Here is a 16,981-nt window from a genome sequence, read left to right as displayed (position 1 = left end):
AGTAATTACTAGTAAAGTTAATACGGTGTTCAGTCATTCCCTGAGATGGCAAGTAGATCAATCCCGTATGATTCTGAAGTGCACGACTTAGGCAATTGATTTATTTTTTAGGTTTTTTTTTTAACATTGCCCAGCAATGTGTTGCATTGAACTTTGTCAGTAATGTTTTATTCCATATGCTTAGAAAGAATAGCGGTGGAGTAAATTAGATCATTACGTTATCCTGGTGATTTATTTTTGTTTTCTCTGATGGTATTTCTAATTCTATTTCTTTTGATTGGTGTCTTTTACTAAAACCTTGATTAAAGATACTGTCAAAAATAATCCAAATCCAAAGTAAGTTTTTTGTTTCACTTTCATGTGTTACGTAACACAGGAAAATACAGGAGATTGAGCCCAGCTGTTTACATCTAGAATCTGGTTTTGATTGTAGTTTGCAATGAATATGTTGTTGAAAATGTAGATGATCGCATTCATTTTGGGGAGAACTAAGTTAAGAAGTTTAAAACCATCAGAGCAACAAAAGAATTACGATGCTAAATTATACTGCTTGGAATTCTAAACTTCTATAGTAACTTTTTTCTTAGTGAAGTTTATCTTGTTGCTTTGCAGAAACAATGTCTTACCTGGTTTGAAGATCTAAGGAGCTTTCTGTTTGCATAAGGCATAAAAGAAAATGGAAGAAGATGAGACTTTACAAAGTGAAACAGAGAGGGCAAAAGTTGAAACACGTGCTACTCCTGAGATTGGTCGGCAGATATCAGTTAGTGAGTTCCTTTGCCACTGCTGTTATGACATTCTGGTCAATCCCACCACCCTGAACTGTGGGCATAGTTTCTGTAGACATTGCCTGGCCTTGTGGTGGGTGTCATCCAAGAAGAATGAATGCCCCGAATGCAGAGAAAAATGGGAAGGATTCCCCAAAGTCAACATCCTCCTCAGGTGAGTGTAACTTGCCATTTTTGGGTTTCTAAAACCACCAAAATTAGTTGTCCAGTTTCTTGAGTTTACTGCAGATTTTCATAGTTTATTGGTAATCTGAAATGTTGCAAGGATATTTAAATCCTAAAGTCTTTCATGTTCTGCACTTGTACTGAGCTGTTCAAGCACATTTTTCTGCATGGAACGGAGGAGTGGGTTGGTTGGCTTTGTTTTGGTTTGGTTTTTTTTTTCCCTTTGAATTTTTTGGGGGATGGAGAGGAGGGATCCTTTTTTAGTATTGAGACACTTGCATCTTTTAGTACAGCTGGTTGTTTCCTAATAATTCTAAGTTAAAATGATCTTTGATAATTGTGTAATTATTTCTGTAATAGGAATTATTTATAGGAAGAAATGTGTTATTACAGAACAAAGCTAGAAATATCAATTTGATGTCTTGAATTACTTACAAGTTATTGTGTTAATAATACTTTATCTTAGGTTAATAATATTTTAATAAATAGTTGGTAGGATTGATGGTAGGCTTTTATGTTATCTTTTGCTTAACATTTTTTAATAATAAAGGCTTGCCAAGAGCATACACAATTCTAGTTTTATATAAGAAGGACTTTTTTTTTTTTAATGTGATATTTTAATTTCCTCTGTCTTTAGAAGCTAAGGAAAATGTTGTTTGAAAGTAATTGGTTTAACTTTACTAAGTATTAATAACTAATGTTTTCTTGCTTTCAAAGATGATAGTCTTTAGTAGAGACTGGAAAACAAAAATCCCAAAATTAGTTCATTTTCTGAACGTTAAGCCTCAGTGGTTATAGTACAATGACAAATATTTTTCCCATTAGGGATGTTATTGAAAAGCTATTTTCTGATGTCGTTGAACAAAGAAAAGAAGATATTCAACAAAACAGTGATGTAGCACGCAGCTTAGCAACCTTTCAAAAATATGGGACTGACCAGATCCCTACAGTTCCGAACACAGGAAGAATTAATCCTCGAGGAGGAGGGTTTTTCTCGGGCGTTCTGACAGCTTTAACTTGTGTAGCAGTAAGTTTGATCTGGTTGATTTGCCATATTCACTTCACTAAGCATGCAATCAAATATGACTAAATTACATGCACATGAAAAGGATCATCAGCACAGAAAAGACTATCTGTGTGGAGTAAATAAGGTAGTGTTCAGAGTTGTCTGTCAGGAACTACAATTACAATATACAGCAAACAGAAGTTAGATAAATTGGGTAAAACTTCAAGATACCTGAAAAAATACATATAATGTGTATAATTTATATTTAATATATAGATTTTATATACTAGATACTATCTATATAATAGATACAGAATATATAATTATAAAAATACTAAAAATGTATATAAAAATGTTATATATATTATAACCTGAATATTCTAGGGTCTATAAAATGGAAGATTCTACAGGTCAAGCCCGTTAATAGGTGTTTATTTGTATCTTTAATATATTTGCTTTGCAGGTAAACTATCTCTTTTTTCCCACCCCACCCCATTTTGGTTTTTTTTAATCTACTTATAGGTAGTTCTACTTGGGTATCACTGGAGTAGCAGAGAATTTGAAGAAGATCATCTTGTCCACAAGCCTGTTGCTAAATGGACTGCCGAGGAAGTGATCCTTTGGCTAGAGCAGCTGGGACCATGGGCTTCACATTATAAAGAAGGATTTTTGCTGGAAAAAGTGAATGGAAGGTGAGAGGCTTAATTGTCAAGAACAGCTGTCATTTGATCGGACTACTGGGTAGCTTTCATGGGCGGTATATTGTGAAATGACTGTACTTTGTTCCATAGATTGTGGGAATATTCTGTTGATGTATCAGAATAAAATTCAGGGGAAGTTTTAACACTTGTAGTTGAAAACTTTAGTAGTAGATACTAAGCAAGCTAAGTGAAAATTTTCTAAAACCTTTTTTAAATGCTGACAATGCAGACTGAAATGATACTAAAAGTAAAATTCTACTAATGTATTATCCACCCCTCCCACCTTTTCTTTCTTGTGAAAATATGCATATCCTATATGCATTGTTGCATTCCACCCAAGAGCTCTAGGTTTGATTTCAGGAGACCAGACTAGATCTGTGAAGTACTGAAGAACTGTGTTCAATAATAGCCAACAAGCTGATAAATTTGCATGCTGAAAGCAGGCAAGAGAAAACTTGAAGGATATTTAAAACCCAGGCTCTGAGACGCAGTTGATTGAGAACACTTGATATGGAATGTAATCCAAAAGGTGATACCTTCTATCAGTAGCTTATTGTTTCAGTATGTAATTGCTAATTTGTTAGTCATATCTTTTTGGAGAAGAGGCACTGTTTACCTTCTGAATTCTTCTGCTTTTGTAGACTCCTCCTAACACTGACAGAGGAGGATTTCACAAAAGAGCCTTACAGTATAGAGAACAGTAACCATAGAAAAGCTATTATGGCGGAACTGGAATGTGTGAAAACTTTAGGTGTTAAACCACCACAGAACCTTTGGGAATATAAGGTAAATTTTATATGAAGTCTGTCATGTATAAAGTATTTTTAAAAGAATATCTTTAAAAGAAGATTATTTTAAAGCCAGGAGGAGTGTTAAGGTAGTCAAATTACCCTTGTAAAAACTGCTTAGTTTAATGAATTGTTCTATTTGAAAAATGATCCTTTGAAAAATGATTGTCAGAAAAATCTAAGAACTGGCATGTCCTTTTCATTTTATTTTTTCATTGTTTGAAACTTGATAATTTGATGTTTTTCAGGCAGTAAATCCAGGAAAATCACTCTTTCTTCTGTATGCACTGAAGAGTTCTCCAAGACTCAGTATGTTATACCTATATTTGTTTGATTATGCAGAAGCTTTCCTACCTTTCATCCACACAATTTGCCCTACACAAGAAGACAAGTATGAAGATATTGTCACAAAACTACTAGTAAGTGTCCAAAACATTAAATATGCTACTTGCTTTAGTTATAAGCTTTTTAAAACTAGCAGCATAAAAACACGATGTAATTATTCACTATTTCATATCTTTATAACTTGTTTAAATAAAGGCCTACAAAGTATGGTTCCTTGATTTTATTGTATGTGATCACCAGTGTTGTGACCACAACCTTAAATAAGATTGATTTAAGGCTTTTAAGAATTTATATCTGTGGAACTCATATTTATTTATTTATTTATTTAAGCTCACATGACTATAGAAAGGCTGCTCACTCAAAATACTTATATTTTAAAAAATGGCATTATAAGGCCTGTCTGTCTGTGATGTTTTATTCTCATGTAATGGAAATTACTGGGTTATATTATTATCTACTAGAAGCTATAGTAAAGATAAATTACCGCTTTTGATGCATGAAAAAACAATTTTTCAACAAAGGTATAGTGGAAATAAGCCAGTATTGTATTTGTTTAATGAAATTGATAAACAGTCTTTTTATCCTAATTTACAGGACCTTAAAGATCCTACTTGGAAACAATGGAGAGAATTCATTTTAAAGTATTTATTTTTGCCATACCAGTTGATAGCTGAATTTGCTTGGGATTGGCTGGACATGCACTACTGGACATCAAGATTTATAATTGTAAATGCCATGTTGCTTTCTGTTCTGGAATTATTCTCCTTTTGGAGGCTCTGGTCAAGAAGAGAATTGAAGTAAGTCTTACTGAACTTGTTGAAGAGGGTGGGAAGTACATGGCATTATAAATAGAAAATAACAGTCTTACAATGTCACAGTTGCTCACTGAAATGACAGTGTGTAACCACAACTCTGAGGTTAATAAGAACATATGAATCTGAATCCACACGTATACTAGTACTTATCTTGAATATCTTTATTTCTGTGAATACTTTAAAGGGTTTATTGGTTTTATTGATCAGATGTAGCAAATGCAGCAATGGTAGTAAGCATGTTCTTAACCATTGGGTAAATATTAACTCTTCCTTTGAGAATTGCCTTTTATGGTAACTGGTATTAGCTGTCAGCTGAGAACTAAATTTCTAAGAATTTTGTCACGATAGGCTTATAACATAGTTACTAAAGGATGAGCCCTCAGGATCATAAGTAATTTAATTACACTGATATTATTTCTGATAGGTGACCAAAATTCCTGTTTTCAGTTACTGCTTTAGCCTTAATGCAAGTATATGAATATTACTTCCTAATCGCAGTGATTATTGTTCTGGTGTATACTGGGGTTTCACTTTCCCTGCCAGCCGCTAGGGGGCAGAACGTGTTCAAAAGAGAACAGGGCACGTGGAAACTGACAAATCTGGAATTTCACCACTTCGACTTGCTTTGCTTTGTGGTCTGAATAAATTGACTTCATGCTTCCTCATATAAAAGCTAGTATTACTGTATTTTAAGAAAGCTTTTCTGGAGTACAAAATGATGTTTTACAGGTATCTGAGTAAGGGCTAAATAATTTAAGGCTGCAGCACGTATTAGCTTTTCTTAGAATGGGTAAAAACAAAATGGAAGGTTCCTCTAAGCCTCTCCCTTTCCTTTTTCACAGGACTGTTCCTCATAGAATGTGGAGACATTTCTGGAAAGTCTCAACCCAGGGTCTTTTTGTTGCCATTTTTTGGCCTTTTATTCCTCAGTTTGTCTGCAATTGTTTGTTTTACTGGGCCTTGTACTTTAACCCAATTATAAACATTGATCTAGTGGTTAAAGAAATAAGGCGTCTGGAGACACAAGTGCAGTGACTGGCATTGGAACTTTTGAGCTGTTTGGCTTCTAAAAATGGACATTTGAAATAAGCTTTGCTTTTCATCTTTATATATGTGGCAATGAAAGTGGTGGATTATGTTAACTTAAGTATACAAAAAAGCCTTAAGGTAAGTTACTCTTAAACCAGCTGATTCCAAATCTGAGGATGGGTTTTATTATCCCAAGGGAATTTCCTATTAGAAAAAATTACATTCCTGATTTAGCCATGTAAGACTTATACAGTCCTGTCACCCTATTTCTGATCAAATCAAATTTCTCTATTCTGTCTCAAGCATTCTGTTTATTTTCAAGCCTGCCTTAAAATCAGTGTCTTCTGAAAAGCTACAGTGATTTTTAAATTATTATTATTTTTTTAACTTAGCATTTCATACCAGCAATGTGATCCTCAAGTTAAATTTGCCAAAGGAAAGCTCTTCATGGGTAGGCTTGATATTGAAAGTACTTCAGTGTTTTCAGTCTGCTTTACATGTAAGGTTGTAACTGTCAAATACACAGTCTCCCAGTAGAATTTGTTCTAAAATTTTCACTGTTGAAGGCAAAGACTGCTTGAATTTTCTTGTCTTCTGAAAAATGTGGTGATTTCCATTCAAATTTTTTTATTCAGATCCAGTAGACTTCATCAATAGCTTCTTTAATGCTCTCCTCTTTAAGTCTGTTGATAACTTTTAAATTCAGGGCTATCTCTTAAAAAGGATTATTTTGGAAAAGTGACCTGACACTGTAATTACATCTTACTGCAATATGATGCGTGTATCTAGATCTGTGAGTGAATATCAACAGGAAAGTTATTTTGTGTAAACAAGATTGCCATTTGTTAATGTATGGTTTTTGACTGAAGCAAAAGGTAGATATTTTTTTTTTCCCCAAGAGCTTTGTCCACTTGGATTCTGCATTGGTTATTTGGTTGGTTTTTTGATTTTTTTTTTTTTTTAATTTGTATCATTAATATGAACTTCAAATGAATATTTTTAAAGATTAAAGATCTCACTTGAAATCTTCATCCTTTCTAAAGAAGTGTGGTGTTTTGGTTTTTTTTTATATTGAAGTACTTGTCATTAGCTTTGACTTGTGCAAACTTGCTCTGTAGCCCTGCATCTTTAATTAGGTTGAGGTGGGTGAAAATAGACATAAAACACTCTAAGTTCTTAAACTGCTAAAATTAGCAGTTATGAAAAAGTGCATTATTCAGCTATTTGTTACTGAATTCTCTTCCTAGAGGATTTAAAAAACCCAATGAATTCACCCTAGCTAAAACCATCTTTACATCCTTGTGAGGTATATACCCTTCTGACCTTTGCAATTTTGTCCGAGATCAGACACTTATGGAAAAGGCAGTTGGTCCCAGTGACTGCTACTTTTTTCATCTATCTGTCTTGGTGATGGTTTGCATTTGCACTTTTAAATCTGGCTCTGAAGTTTTAAGGGTAGAACTTCTCCCTGTGCCCACAGGAAACACATGGTGTACTTAGAGTAAGGAGCTTGAGCCTTAGCAAATGAACAGCTTCTTAGAAAACTTTTAAAAAAGTAAATACTAAAAAAAAGAAATATATTAGGCATTTTTTAATACAGGCAGGGCTACTTAAGGTGAATGAGATGCAAAAGCTAGATTAGGCTTTATAAGAAATGTTTAATATAGATGAGAGGGTTCTTTGTTCTGACATTGTCATTTCATGCATTTCTTCCAATCAGTTCAAAGTTAACAAATGTTAAGGTTAATGTTAGTGGAAAAGTTTTGATTTGTGTCTTATAGCCAGTGGAGGGGGGATGAAAAGTTTACAGTGAATGACATTATGAATCTGAAAAATCTCTGAGTCTGAATATAAACATAATTAATTTTAAGTCAGTTACTCTTTAAGCTAGTAAATTCAAATTCCTATTTAGTCGATAAAAGCTTACATAGAAGTAATGAACTTGCTTTTAGTGCACTGTAGAAAGTAAAGAAGAGGATAAATGTTTATTTTGGCCATTCTAGGGTGGAGAAGCTGAGGTGGCAGGAAGGAGGATCGAGAAAGGGAAAAATCATTTGTTGTCACTACTGTGACAAAAAAAAATAGGTCATTTTAGATTTAAGTACATACAGAGTTTTCATAAAGCCTGATGTCGTATATCTAATACCTACACAAAGGCTGAATCTCTCCACACATAAAGTCTGGCCACAAAAGGTATTTTGTATGATAGGGAGCTTTAGAAAAACATTTGGCAGCTTCACGGTCACATTCACATGCCATTTTTTGACATTTGTCTTCTAGTGATTCTGAAAGAAAACAGGAAGTTTGATGTTAGTCTGAAGTAAATAAAAATGCCAATGGAATACCAAAAATTGCTACCTCATGTTCCATGTTTGCCAGCTAAATGGCTCTTACGTTTTAAGTGCAACAGGAACTGTACTGAGCTTTAGTAAGACTTAGAATTCTTTCATGTTCTTTAGAGTTCTGTGCTAGGGTATCTCAGCAACAGAGAATATACAAGCATGGTTTGGTTTAGTGACAGTTGGTAACCAATGGAACTGTCTTGGCAGGTGAAAATATAATAATTGGATAAAGACTTAAATACTCTTCTTCATCTTCTTTAATAAGGGAACTCCGATAACTGACCTCTTCAGAAAGTGATATGTGACCTTCCCTGCCCACCCTGTCGATGTAGTGAAACTTGAGTTTGGGAAATTTTCCATTTCACATACGCATTAAGCTGCTAAAGGATGTAGCATTAAAATTCTGTATGTGAAATAAGGGATGCAAAGATATTTCATGTTCAGCTTAAATTGCCCACCTTTTGTTTTACAGCATTCTGTAAGCAGTTGGGTAAAGTGTGTTTAAGTATGATAAAATCCATGTCTGGCCATATTTGTTTTATAATTGTAATGTTGTAACTTAACAGATTTCTTGGCATGAATATTTCTTCTTGGCATGAATGTTTTCTGCTATGGCAATATATTTTGGTTTTATTGTGCCAACCCAGAAATGTGGGGCTTTTCTCTCTGCAACTGTCTGCAAACTGAAGAATCCTTGATTATATTTTGTCTGAGTATTTAACATTTTGAAAGCTTAGCCAAATCTCTGCTTGAGATTTGTCTAGGAGCAAAACAAGTGTTTAGTTTAATGAATGAATTCAAACTCTGCTATGAAATTGAAGTGTTCTTCATGTATACATGTTGACTCTGCAACTAGCTACCCTAAGAACTACCCAATAGCATAAACAGCATGGTAGGATAAAAAAACCCCAAACATTAACTGAGAACTATTCTTTGTCTTGTTATTGCTCCAAACTTAATCTGCCCCACAGTGTACCAGGGACTGTTTCATGTTTGTTTCTTAACAACATGCCTACTATCTTGGCCAGTATTTAAAAATATTGTCAGCTTCTGGACTGGAACAGCAGCAGAACCTTTACAGCCAAATACAGGTGGACTGTAACTTGACATTAAGTAGATAGGTTGAGAGAGAAGATGCTTAGTACTTCTGGAACAGAGGAGGAAATGAGCAAGTAGAGATTCTGCATGAGTTCGACACTTAAGCAAAGTAAAGGTTGAATGAAAAGGAGAAAAGGAAATGGTGTCAAAAACTTTCATTTGATTTCAGGTCAGGCAGATTCTAAATTGAGTTATGAAATGAGAGGTTTTTGTGTTTTCTCTGAACAGCCTACTGTGTTGCTTTTAAATTATGGTAGTCAGAAACTCAGGCTCATTGTTGTAAACAAGGTTAGGTAAGGGTCTGCATTTTTGTGGTGCAAATAGTAACCAGTTCTCAAGCTGATTTGCATTCTACGTAGTAACATAAAATTATGTGCAAATAGCACCTGATTTAAGAAACAAAACAAACTCCAATCAACACGCAAAACAACAAAAACAACCTGCCCCCCCCAAAAAAAAAACCCCCAAAAAACTCAAACAAAAAAACCCCAAAACCTAACAAGAAAAAACCCTGCAAATTTTGGAGGCTTGTGAGAAGTTATAGTTTCGGAAAGTCTTCAAAGTGTATCAAAGTGTATTGGAAAATATTTGCTAAAACTTTGGGAGTTGTGAACAAATAATGTAAAAGAAATGCTGCTTTTTCCTGTTAAACATTTCCTGTTTGTTTCTTTGAGATCTCTTTGTCCTTGTCTTTTGTACTACAGCATGGTAAGTATAATACATTCATATTTTGGAGCAATCAAACAAAATTTATCAGGATGTGGTCAGCCATCTGTTGCAACTTGTACACCAATTATGTATATATTTTCAAATTAACATTTTATGGCTCCTGGACATGTTACTTCCATAAATAAACATACTCATCAAATATTTTATTACCTCAGTATTTGAAATTGTAAGTTGTAATTGTGAATTCATTCATAAATTGCAGCCACTAGCAGTGGGCTGTGCAACTGACTAGTGGTAAGTATGCTAAAAACTTGTCCATTATAAACTTATAAATTATGTGAAATATTTTCTGCTAAATATGAAAAGGTTCCATTTTAAACAGTTGTAATTTTCTCACCTCCTGTTTGTAGTTGCTCTCCAGTTGGAGACCTACAGGGTGTAGTGTAACATGGGTTCCTCAACATATGTAAATACTGAGTAAAAAGAGGGGGGTTTTTTGGTAGTGTTTTCTGAACACTAATAGGCTAATAGAAGCTTATGGGTCAGAATTTCGTTTGATTGTGTATGTTGGTAGGTGAGGATTAAGAAGAAGAAACTGCATTCAGTTGGTGGGCAAAGCTGTGCTTTCTGGAGGCACAGCTTACCCTGGCAAAAAAAAGTCACAAAAGGGAGGATAGTAAAATAAGAATTTTACAGTTAATTAAGAAAATGTCTTTCTGTGAAGTCAATGAGACAAGCAGTAGAAGTAAAAAAAAACCAAACAAACAAACCAAAACCCCCAACTAGAACTGTTCACTCACCACACACAGCAGCATGGTCTTCACATTCCCAGTGGTAACTTTCTGTCTTTGGATGACAACCTGCCTGCTCTGCCTTACCATAGCAGCAGTCATGCTTAAAGCAGCACCTGAGAGTAACAGAAACGGGCTTGTCTTAATTCATACTGTGGTGATTTATGGTCACATAATCTAGATGGTTTTTATCAGCATGTTTCTACAGGCTGTGAAATAATAAAACAGTCACCATTGTGAATGTACAAACAGTTACCAGCTCAGGAATCAAAACAGAGTAATTGTTTAATAGATCGCCTGGAAAAAATTACTACTCTTTCATGTAATCAGTGATGAGGAAAATGTCTGATACACATTGATCTAGTTGAACTTCTTAATAGATGAAAATAAAGGAATCTTTAAAGCATTTCAGTTTTAAACACAGTTAAGTTTTATGTGGGTGTGCCTGTCTCCAGCTCCCTTCCGAGAAAAAGATTAAATGCCAGAATAGTCTGTCAGATATTGAGTGATGTGTTTTTCTGCTAGTTATTCATGCTATTGTAACAGTTACTATCAGGGAAGAGACAAGAAGATTTGTTAGGCTGTAGCATACTATCATAAATGTCATATTATAGCAAAGTCCTTAGTTGGTGGCAGGAAAGCTGAGAGCAGGTGAAATGTTGAATAATGAATAGGCACAGGTGCTGCTTAATGCCCTAATACAACTAAAACTGCTCAGAATCATGAGAAAAATTGGAAAACTGCCCAAAATTATTTCAGAATTGTTCTTGTCATAATTGGGACCATGAATTCATAGACTTTCTGTCACATTGTGGAACTTGAACAGTGCAGGTAAGCATTAATGGCATATTTTAATGCTTAAAAAAAGAACTGCTCTTCTGGTGTAGTCCTTGCAAGCCCAGAATAGGAAGTAGGGGAGGTACAAGGATCTGAAATTAGATAGCTTGTAAGTTTTTGCTGCAAACTAACTATACTCTTTTTTTTTTTTTTTTTTTTTGACTCGGTGGAAGAACAGGATATATCTGCAACCTCTTTGCATTCAGTCATTTGGTTCCCTCCTAGTAGCCTAAAACCATCATATTACAGTAGACACATGGTGTTTAGATTGCCTGAGGAATTTATGTCTGTAATTGAAAAAGTTAATGCTGTGAGCTCTCACTTGCAATTACTGTTTTTTCCTATGCTTATTAAATAATTACTTTATAATTCCACAGGAATCTCCATTTAAAAATCTTGCAGTATGTAAGAATTGAACAGCCTGTGAAGTAGCTCAATACATCAGTTTAATGCATAGAAAAAAAAATTGACTTCTAGTGAGTCTTTGTAGCAGTACTAAGGTAAATAAACCAGGAAATACATTGTCTTTTGCAATATTGCAGTCTACCTGCATGTTTACAACAATTTTTAGAATTACTTTAGTCCTCTTGTAAGCATTTTAAATAAAAATAGATGCTTAAGGATTTTACATTCTACCTTGTGAAAGCAGTATCTGATTGTCTCCATTTGAAAGTTTATAAGTCGCAGGCAAAATTGCAATAACTATTATTTGAATAATTCCATTACAGATGCTCTTACTTCAGATTAAGTATTTCTTTTTTTTCCACTTGTTTTCAGTTACATAATTCTGAACTTAAACAGCCCACAACGTAGCTCACAACTAAAGAAATCAAACTTGGTAAGAATGTTTGTCTCTGTATTGAATTGGTGCAGTTCTTGATTCTGTTCAAGTGCTGTAGCGTAAGTACACTCACTTCTGGTTTGTTCTTAAAATTCTGTAGCTATGAAAACCCAGATCACAAATAACTAACCATGTTTTGTGAAGAAGCAGCTTCTTGCTGCTTGTGGGACTTGTACAAAGTGAAAAAAAAATGGCCTACAACGGAAGACTGGCAAAGTGCAGATCCTCCATTGATATCCTTAGGTATACTGATGACTAGAACTAATAATAGTCTCTTCTTTTTGTATGTGTTCCCAGTCATTGAGTAGCTAATATGTTCTACAAAATTGTCTTAAAAAACTACACATCCAAAAACTTAGAATCTTTGCCAACATACTTAAAAAGTTGTAGGTCTAATCTCAACTAGAATCTTTATGCAAAAAAAAAATTCAAATCTGAACTTCCCATATACTCTACCCTAAAAGTGAGTATCAGATGTTTGTTTTCCTTTTAATTTACAATATATCTGATAAGTCAGCACTTGAGATGTCACATATGGCAGGGAAATGTATCATTATGATGATAAACTTGAAAATGTAAAACTTTTATTTGACAACTGTAACCAGCAAATCATCTTCATGTCCAATTATTAATTAAAATGATGGTAGTCAATATGCTGAGATTTAGTACTAAATACAAAGGTTTGGTTTTAGAATTATTTTTGTAACAATTCCTAATTCCTTTTATTCAAAAGTTACTTTTCAACAGGTTAAATTTTGCATAATTTTCTATGTATTATTTTGAATACTAATAAAATGGGGTGGATGGCAGCAGCATAAACAGATTTTTCATTTGCAATTAAAAAAAGAATTATAGACAGCTTGAATGTTTGAGCTTTAAAGCTTCTCCAAGAAGACTTTAGTTCTTCAGCTCTTGGCCAAACAGCAAGAGAAAAGAAACTCATTTGTAGTGCGAATCCAATATTAGTGCAATTAGAGTTTGAGTTAAGGGCAAGTGAGACTCATGTAGATCTACAGTAACACAATTTTAATGCTTCAGTCTGAGGTGTGTTTACACTCGGTTCCCTCGCTGATGTTCAATATGCCTGACTCACATTTTAGTCCTTTTACTCTGTCATCTGCTTCTGTTCAGCACTTAATTACTCAGATAGTTACTCTTACCAGTCTACTCTGTCCTTGGGCCATCCTCTTCCTCCCAGACCACAGTAGCATCCATAACGTAGGTAGGCAAAAGGAGATCGTCCTGTAGTACATCTAATGGCTCCAGCTAATTCAAGAATTCCTCTTCGATTTCTAAAATGGGCTTCCCCAAAGGTGCCTTTATAAACTGTGGATGAAAAACTTTATTTTTTAATTGAATCGAACATGTAGATACAAAATAGGTTTTGGGTTTTTTTTTTTAAACTTTGATAATTAATGTCAGTACTTGAACATAGTAGTTTTCTTTCTGACACTTTGCGGCCACACTCCTTGACCAGTTCCTTTTTACTCCATCTATAGTGAGCAGAATACTGAATATTATTCTGAATAGCTGCAGTGGTTTTCTCCCATCAAGGCAGTTTACAACAGCAGACTTCAGTCTGTGGAATGCAGTCAGAGTGTGAAGTGACATTCTGCATATTTCCAAATGTTTCATTATTAAGGTATGTTTTTAAAATCTTCTGTGTGGTTTTATTTGTTTTTATAAAGACTTCATATTTATCTTTATGGACAAGAGTGTTCCTATAGGTTTGATTATGCATTCCTGAAAGAGTAGTGTCCCCCCTCTGTGTCTAGTCTTTTTGTATTTGTCATGCAGCTTGAATATAGCTGTATCAAACACAGACGTGTGGGCAAGGAAAAGGGGAGGGAACCAGACTGCATTTCTTTTAATTTCATTGCTTTATAATGTGTATGAAAAAATCAAAACCATACTCATGATTTCTAGAGGTCACGTGAGATAAGTACAAGTAAGCGTACAAAAATAATGTATGGTTAGACAATTTGAGTCTAGTCTTGTTATGGCTTTTAATGTTCTTGTAATACCTAATTGCAGTGTTTATTGCATTATAGGAATTGGAGCTTTGTTAAAGTTTCAACTGTGCTCATTCTTGAAATAAAACTTTAAAGACAGGTATTTGGGAGAGGAAAAAAAACTTTACAAGAGTCCATCAGCAAACTCAAGTTTTAACTGGGTGCGATGTAGCTGCTTTAAAAGTAGAGGTTGAAGGGAAACCAAAACCATGCCAATCCTAAGGCTGCTTTAGTCACCATGAAATACCAGATTGGGAAAGAAAAAAACCCAGACAGATTATGCAGTTGTCTTTATGATTGTAATGACTAAACCAGAGAGATCAAAAGCCATGAGGTGACTTTCTGAAGACTGAAATTAAGTAAACACTAAAGACAGCCTGAGAGAAAGTAACAGTAAGTAATCACATTATATTTGTGATGTACTTGATTTTAAAACTGTTATTGCTGTTGCCCAGGTTGGATCCTTGCCATGTTTGGAGAGTTCATCATGCTGTCTCGGTTTTTTGCCTGTATAAGTCCTTGAGATTGTGCTAAATACTGTACTTGGTATATCTTTGCAAGATGTTTTCCATTATACCCTCCTATTCTCCCTTTTTTCTTAATTTTCTTAATAGCTTACAATAGTATTTAAAAATCCAGTCCTTTAAATTTCCATATGCATAGAGGAAAAAAACCCAACCTTTTAGAAACACATGAATTTTTTTGTGGAAGGTCATATTTCCCATAACATTTTACTCTTTGAGATAGGCACACTGCAAAAAAAATTATTATTTTTCAGATACATAATTATATTTTTATTGAGATGCACATCTTTGCATAATCATCATTAGCAGCTAATACAGTCTATGATGTTTTGTGGGTTTTAAAAGAAACTTTACATCATTCTTTCAAAGACTGAGGCCACAGAAACATTTTTTTAATATGAAATATGTGTAAGAGTTCCTGTAGTGATATTTCCTTTGTACAGCCATACTGCTCCAGCAGTTCAGAACTTGAAATTGAGGAATAAGCAGGCTTTCTGGTGCATCTCCGAGATTGTGCCAAAAGTGGAAACCTTTGAACTGTATGCATTATTTTTTTTGCTTAGATTTTTTCCTCGTGTTCCATAAGCCATCGGGAATAGCCTTTTTCGCCTCATCTTGTTGCCCAGACAACAGGTGTGCTATCCTCACTAACTGTGGTCACACATACATTTTTTGAAAGGATAAATTTGGCTGTTTTGATACTGTGGACCAAGCACTGAGAAACAGGTAAATTGCATTTCCCTTCCTCCTCAGTGCCCACAGGTGGGGTGACTGTGATCCCCAACTCAGAGCTATCAGACCAAAGCCATGCTCTCCAGTGATCGCTCCGGACTGGCAGAAGCAGTGAAACAGTTTTTCGTTGCTTTCCTTAATGTTCCTGCTGAGGTTTGTACCGTGCAAAGGATGAAGTCTGGAGGATGATCAAAATGCAGAAGGAATAATAGGGGCATGCTGGGGTCAGCACGTGGAATTGGGGCAGTGAGCTTGGTGGGACCTTAAGTTGGCCCCGTTATGCAAGTGCCTTACCTTATGGTCTTTAATCGTGTGATTGCCTCCCCCCCATCCCCCTGCCCCACACCCTGCAGCATTTTGTGTGCAGAATCTCTTCTAAGAATGAATTGAAGCTCTTGTCCTTAGGATCCTTCTGTTTGCAAGATTTGGTTTTGTGAATTTGCAAGCTCTGTAGGAATGTATATTAAAAAAAAAAGTGCAAGAAGACAAAAGAGAATCTCTTAAGGCAGCTGAATGCTATTCTGGAAAACTGGATTTTATCCTTAGAGCTGTCACAAAGGTTCAGCATGAAGTTAGTTTAATCCCTTTAAAACAACACCTAGCACTGTTTACCAATAGCGTGCTCCTAGCCTGCTGAATATTCTGGGGTTGGAGTACCAAACTACTGTAATATTCTGTGAGAGCCAAGCTTTGAGTAGTTGAAATTCCACATAACTTTAAGCAGTTGTAGGTAAAATTGGGTTCTAATGTGTCACCACAGGAACCAAAAATTAGTGGATGCTTTTTTGTGTCAGCCCACCTACCTATCTTGAAAAGAGGAATGATAATATATTTTCAGAGAAGTGTGAAAGAAATAATTACATTCAGATACTATACTGATGAATGCTTCAGAAAACCTATGAGGAAATGGACTAAGTTACTGCCACTGGTCTTTAATACTGCTTAATAAATAGGACGTAGGCAACAAAAAAAATAATTAAATACTTGCAAAGTGAGTAGTTGGCCATGCTCAGGTATGAGGCAGGGGTCCTTTAATTACATTCTCACATCATAACTTATTCATAAAGACTGACTCAGTTATGGTTTTGTAGGCAATCTCTGTTCCAGCAGTTCCTGGCTCTCGACCTGCTTTGTGACTAACGTGCTCTGAGAGCTCTCACCCGCAAGAAGGGTGCGGGTCAATGTACGGGCTTTGTAGAAAGGTGATAAGCTGCCGTTTAAATACTGAACTTTTTACCACACTTGCACATTGCTGGTCAACTTTACAAAGCAAGGTGAGACCCTCCAGTAGAGCTCTCGTAGGCTGAGACACGGAGGGGCTGTCCGTGCGAGCTCAGCCCGCACCCCGGCACGTTCCGTTCGGCGGGTACACCCGAGGTGCCCCGGTCTTTCCCAGTACTTCTTTCCAAAGACTGGAGCCATTCACTTGTTTCTCCTGACGCTCTTTCCCCTCTTCCCCACACGCACTCAAGCCCCGTCCCTCAGGCTGCGGAGCGTC

General features: G+C 35.4%; 2 protein-coding genes across 2 annotated transcripts; one reads left to right on the top strand and one right to left on the bottom strand.

The window, feature by feature from the left end:
* Positions 1-612: 612 nt before the first annotated feature.
* BFAR (bifunctional apoptosis regulator) lies at positions 613-5,872 on the top strand. Its single transcript, XM_010169687.1, has 7 exons — positions 613-942; positions 1,779-1,980; positions 2,482-2,651; positions 3,302-3,446; positions 3,697-3,867; positions 4,388-4,590; positions 5,451-5,872. Exons 1-7 carry the CDS (start codon positions 677-679, stop codon positions 5,641-5,643), a joined length of 1,350 nt encoding a protein of 449 aa, XP_010167989.1. The 5' UTR covers positions 613-676; the 3' UTR covers positions 5,644-5,872.
* A 1,904-nt stretch (positions 5,873-7,776) lies between these two features.
* LOC104518895 (phospholipase A2) lies at positions 7,777-13,555 on the bottom strand (the record flags this gene model as incomplete). The annotated part of the gene is made up of 3 exons (XM_010169686.2): positions 7,777-7,922; positions 10,547-10,653; positions 13,376-13,555. Coding segments are annotated over 3 exons (433 nt in total), but the record flags the coding sequence as incomplete, so codon positions are not given.
* Positions 13,556-16,981: the final 3,426 nt, after the last annotated feature.

Source organism: Antrostomus carolinensis, unplaced genomic scaffold (assembly GCF_000700745.2).
Source record: "Antrostomus carolinensis isolate BGI_N321 unplaced genomic scaffold, ASM70074v2 scaffold52766, whole genome shotgun sequence".
NCBI lineage: Eukaryota > Metazoa > Chordata > Aves > Caprimulgiformes > Caprimulgidae > Antrostomus > Antrostomus carolinensis.
This window is presented reverse-complemented; position numbering and strand designations above follow the sequence as displayed.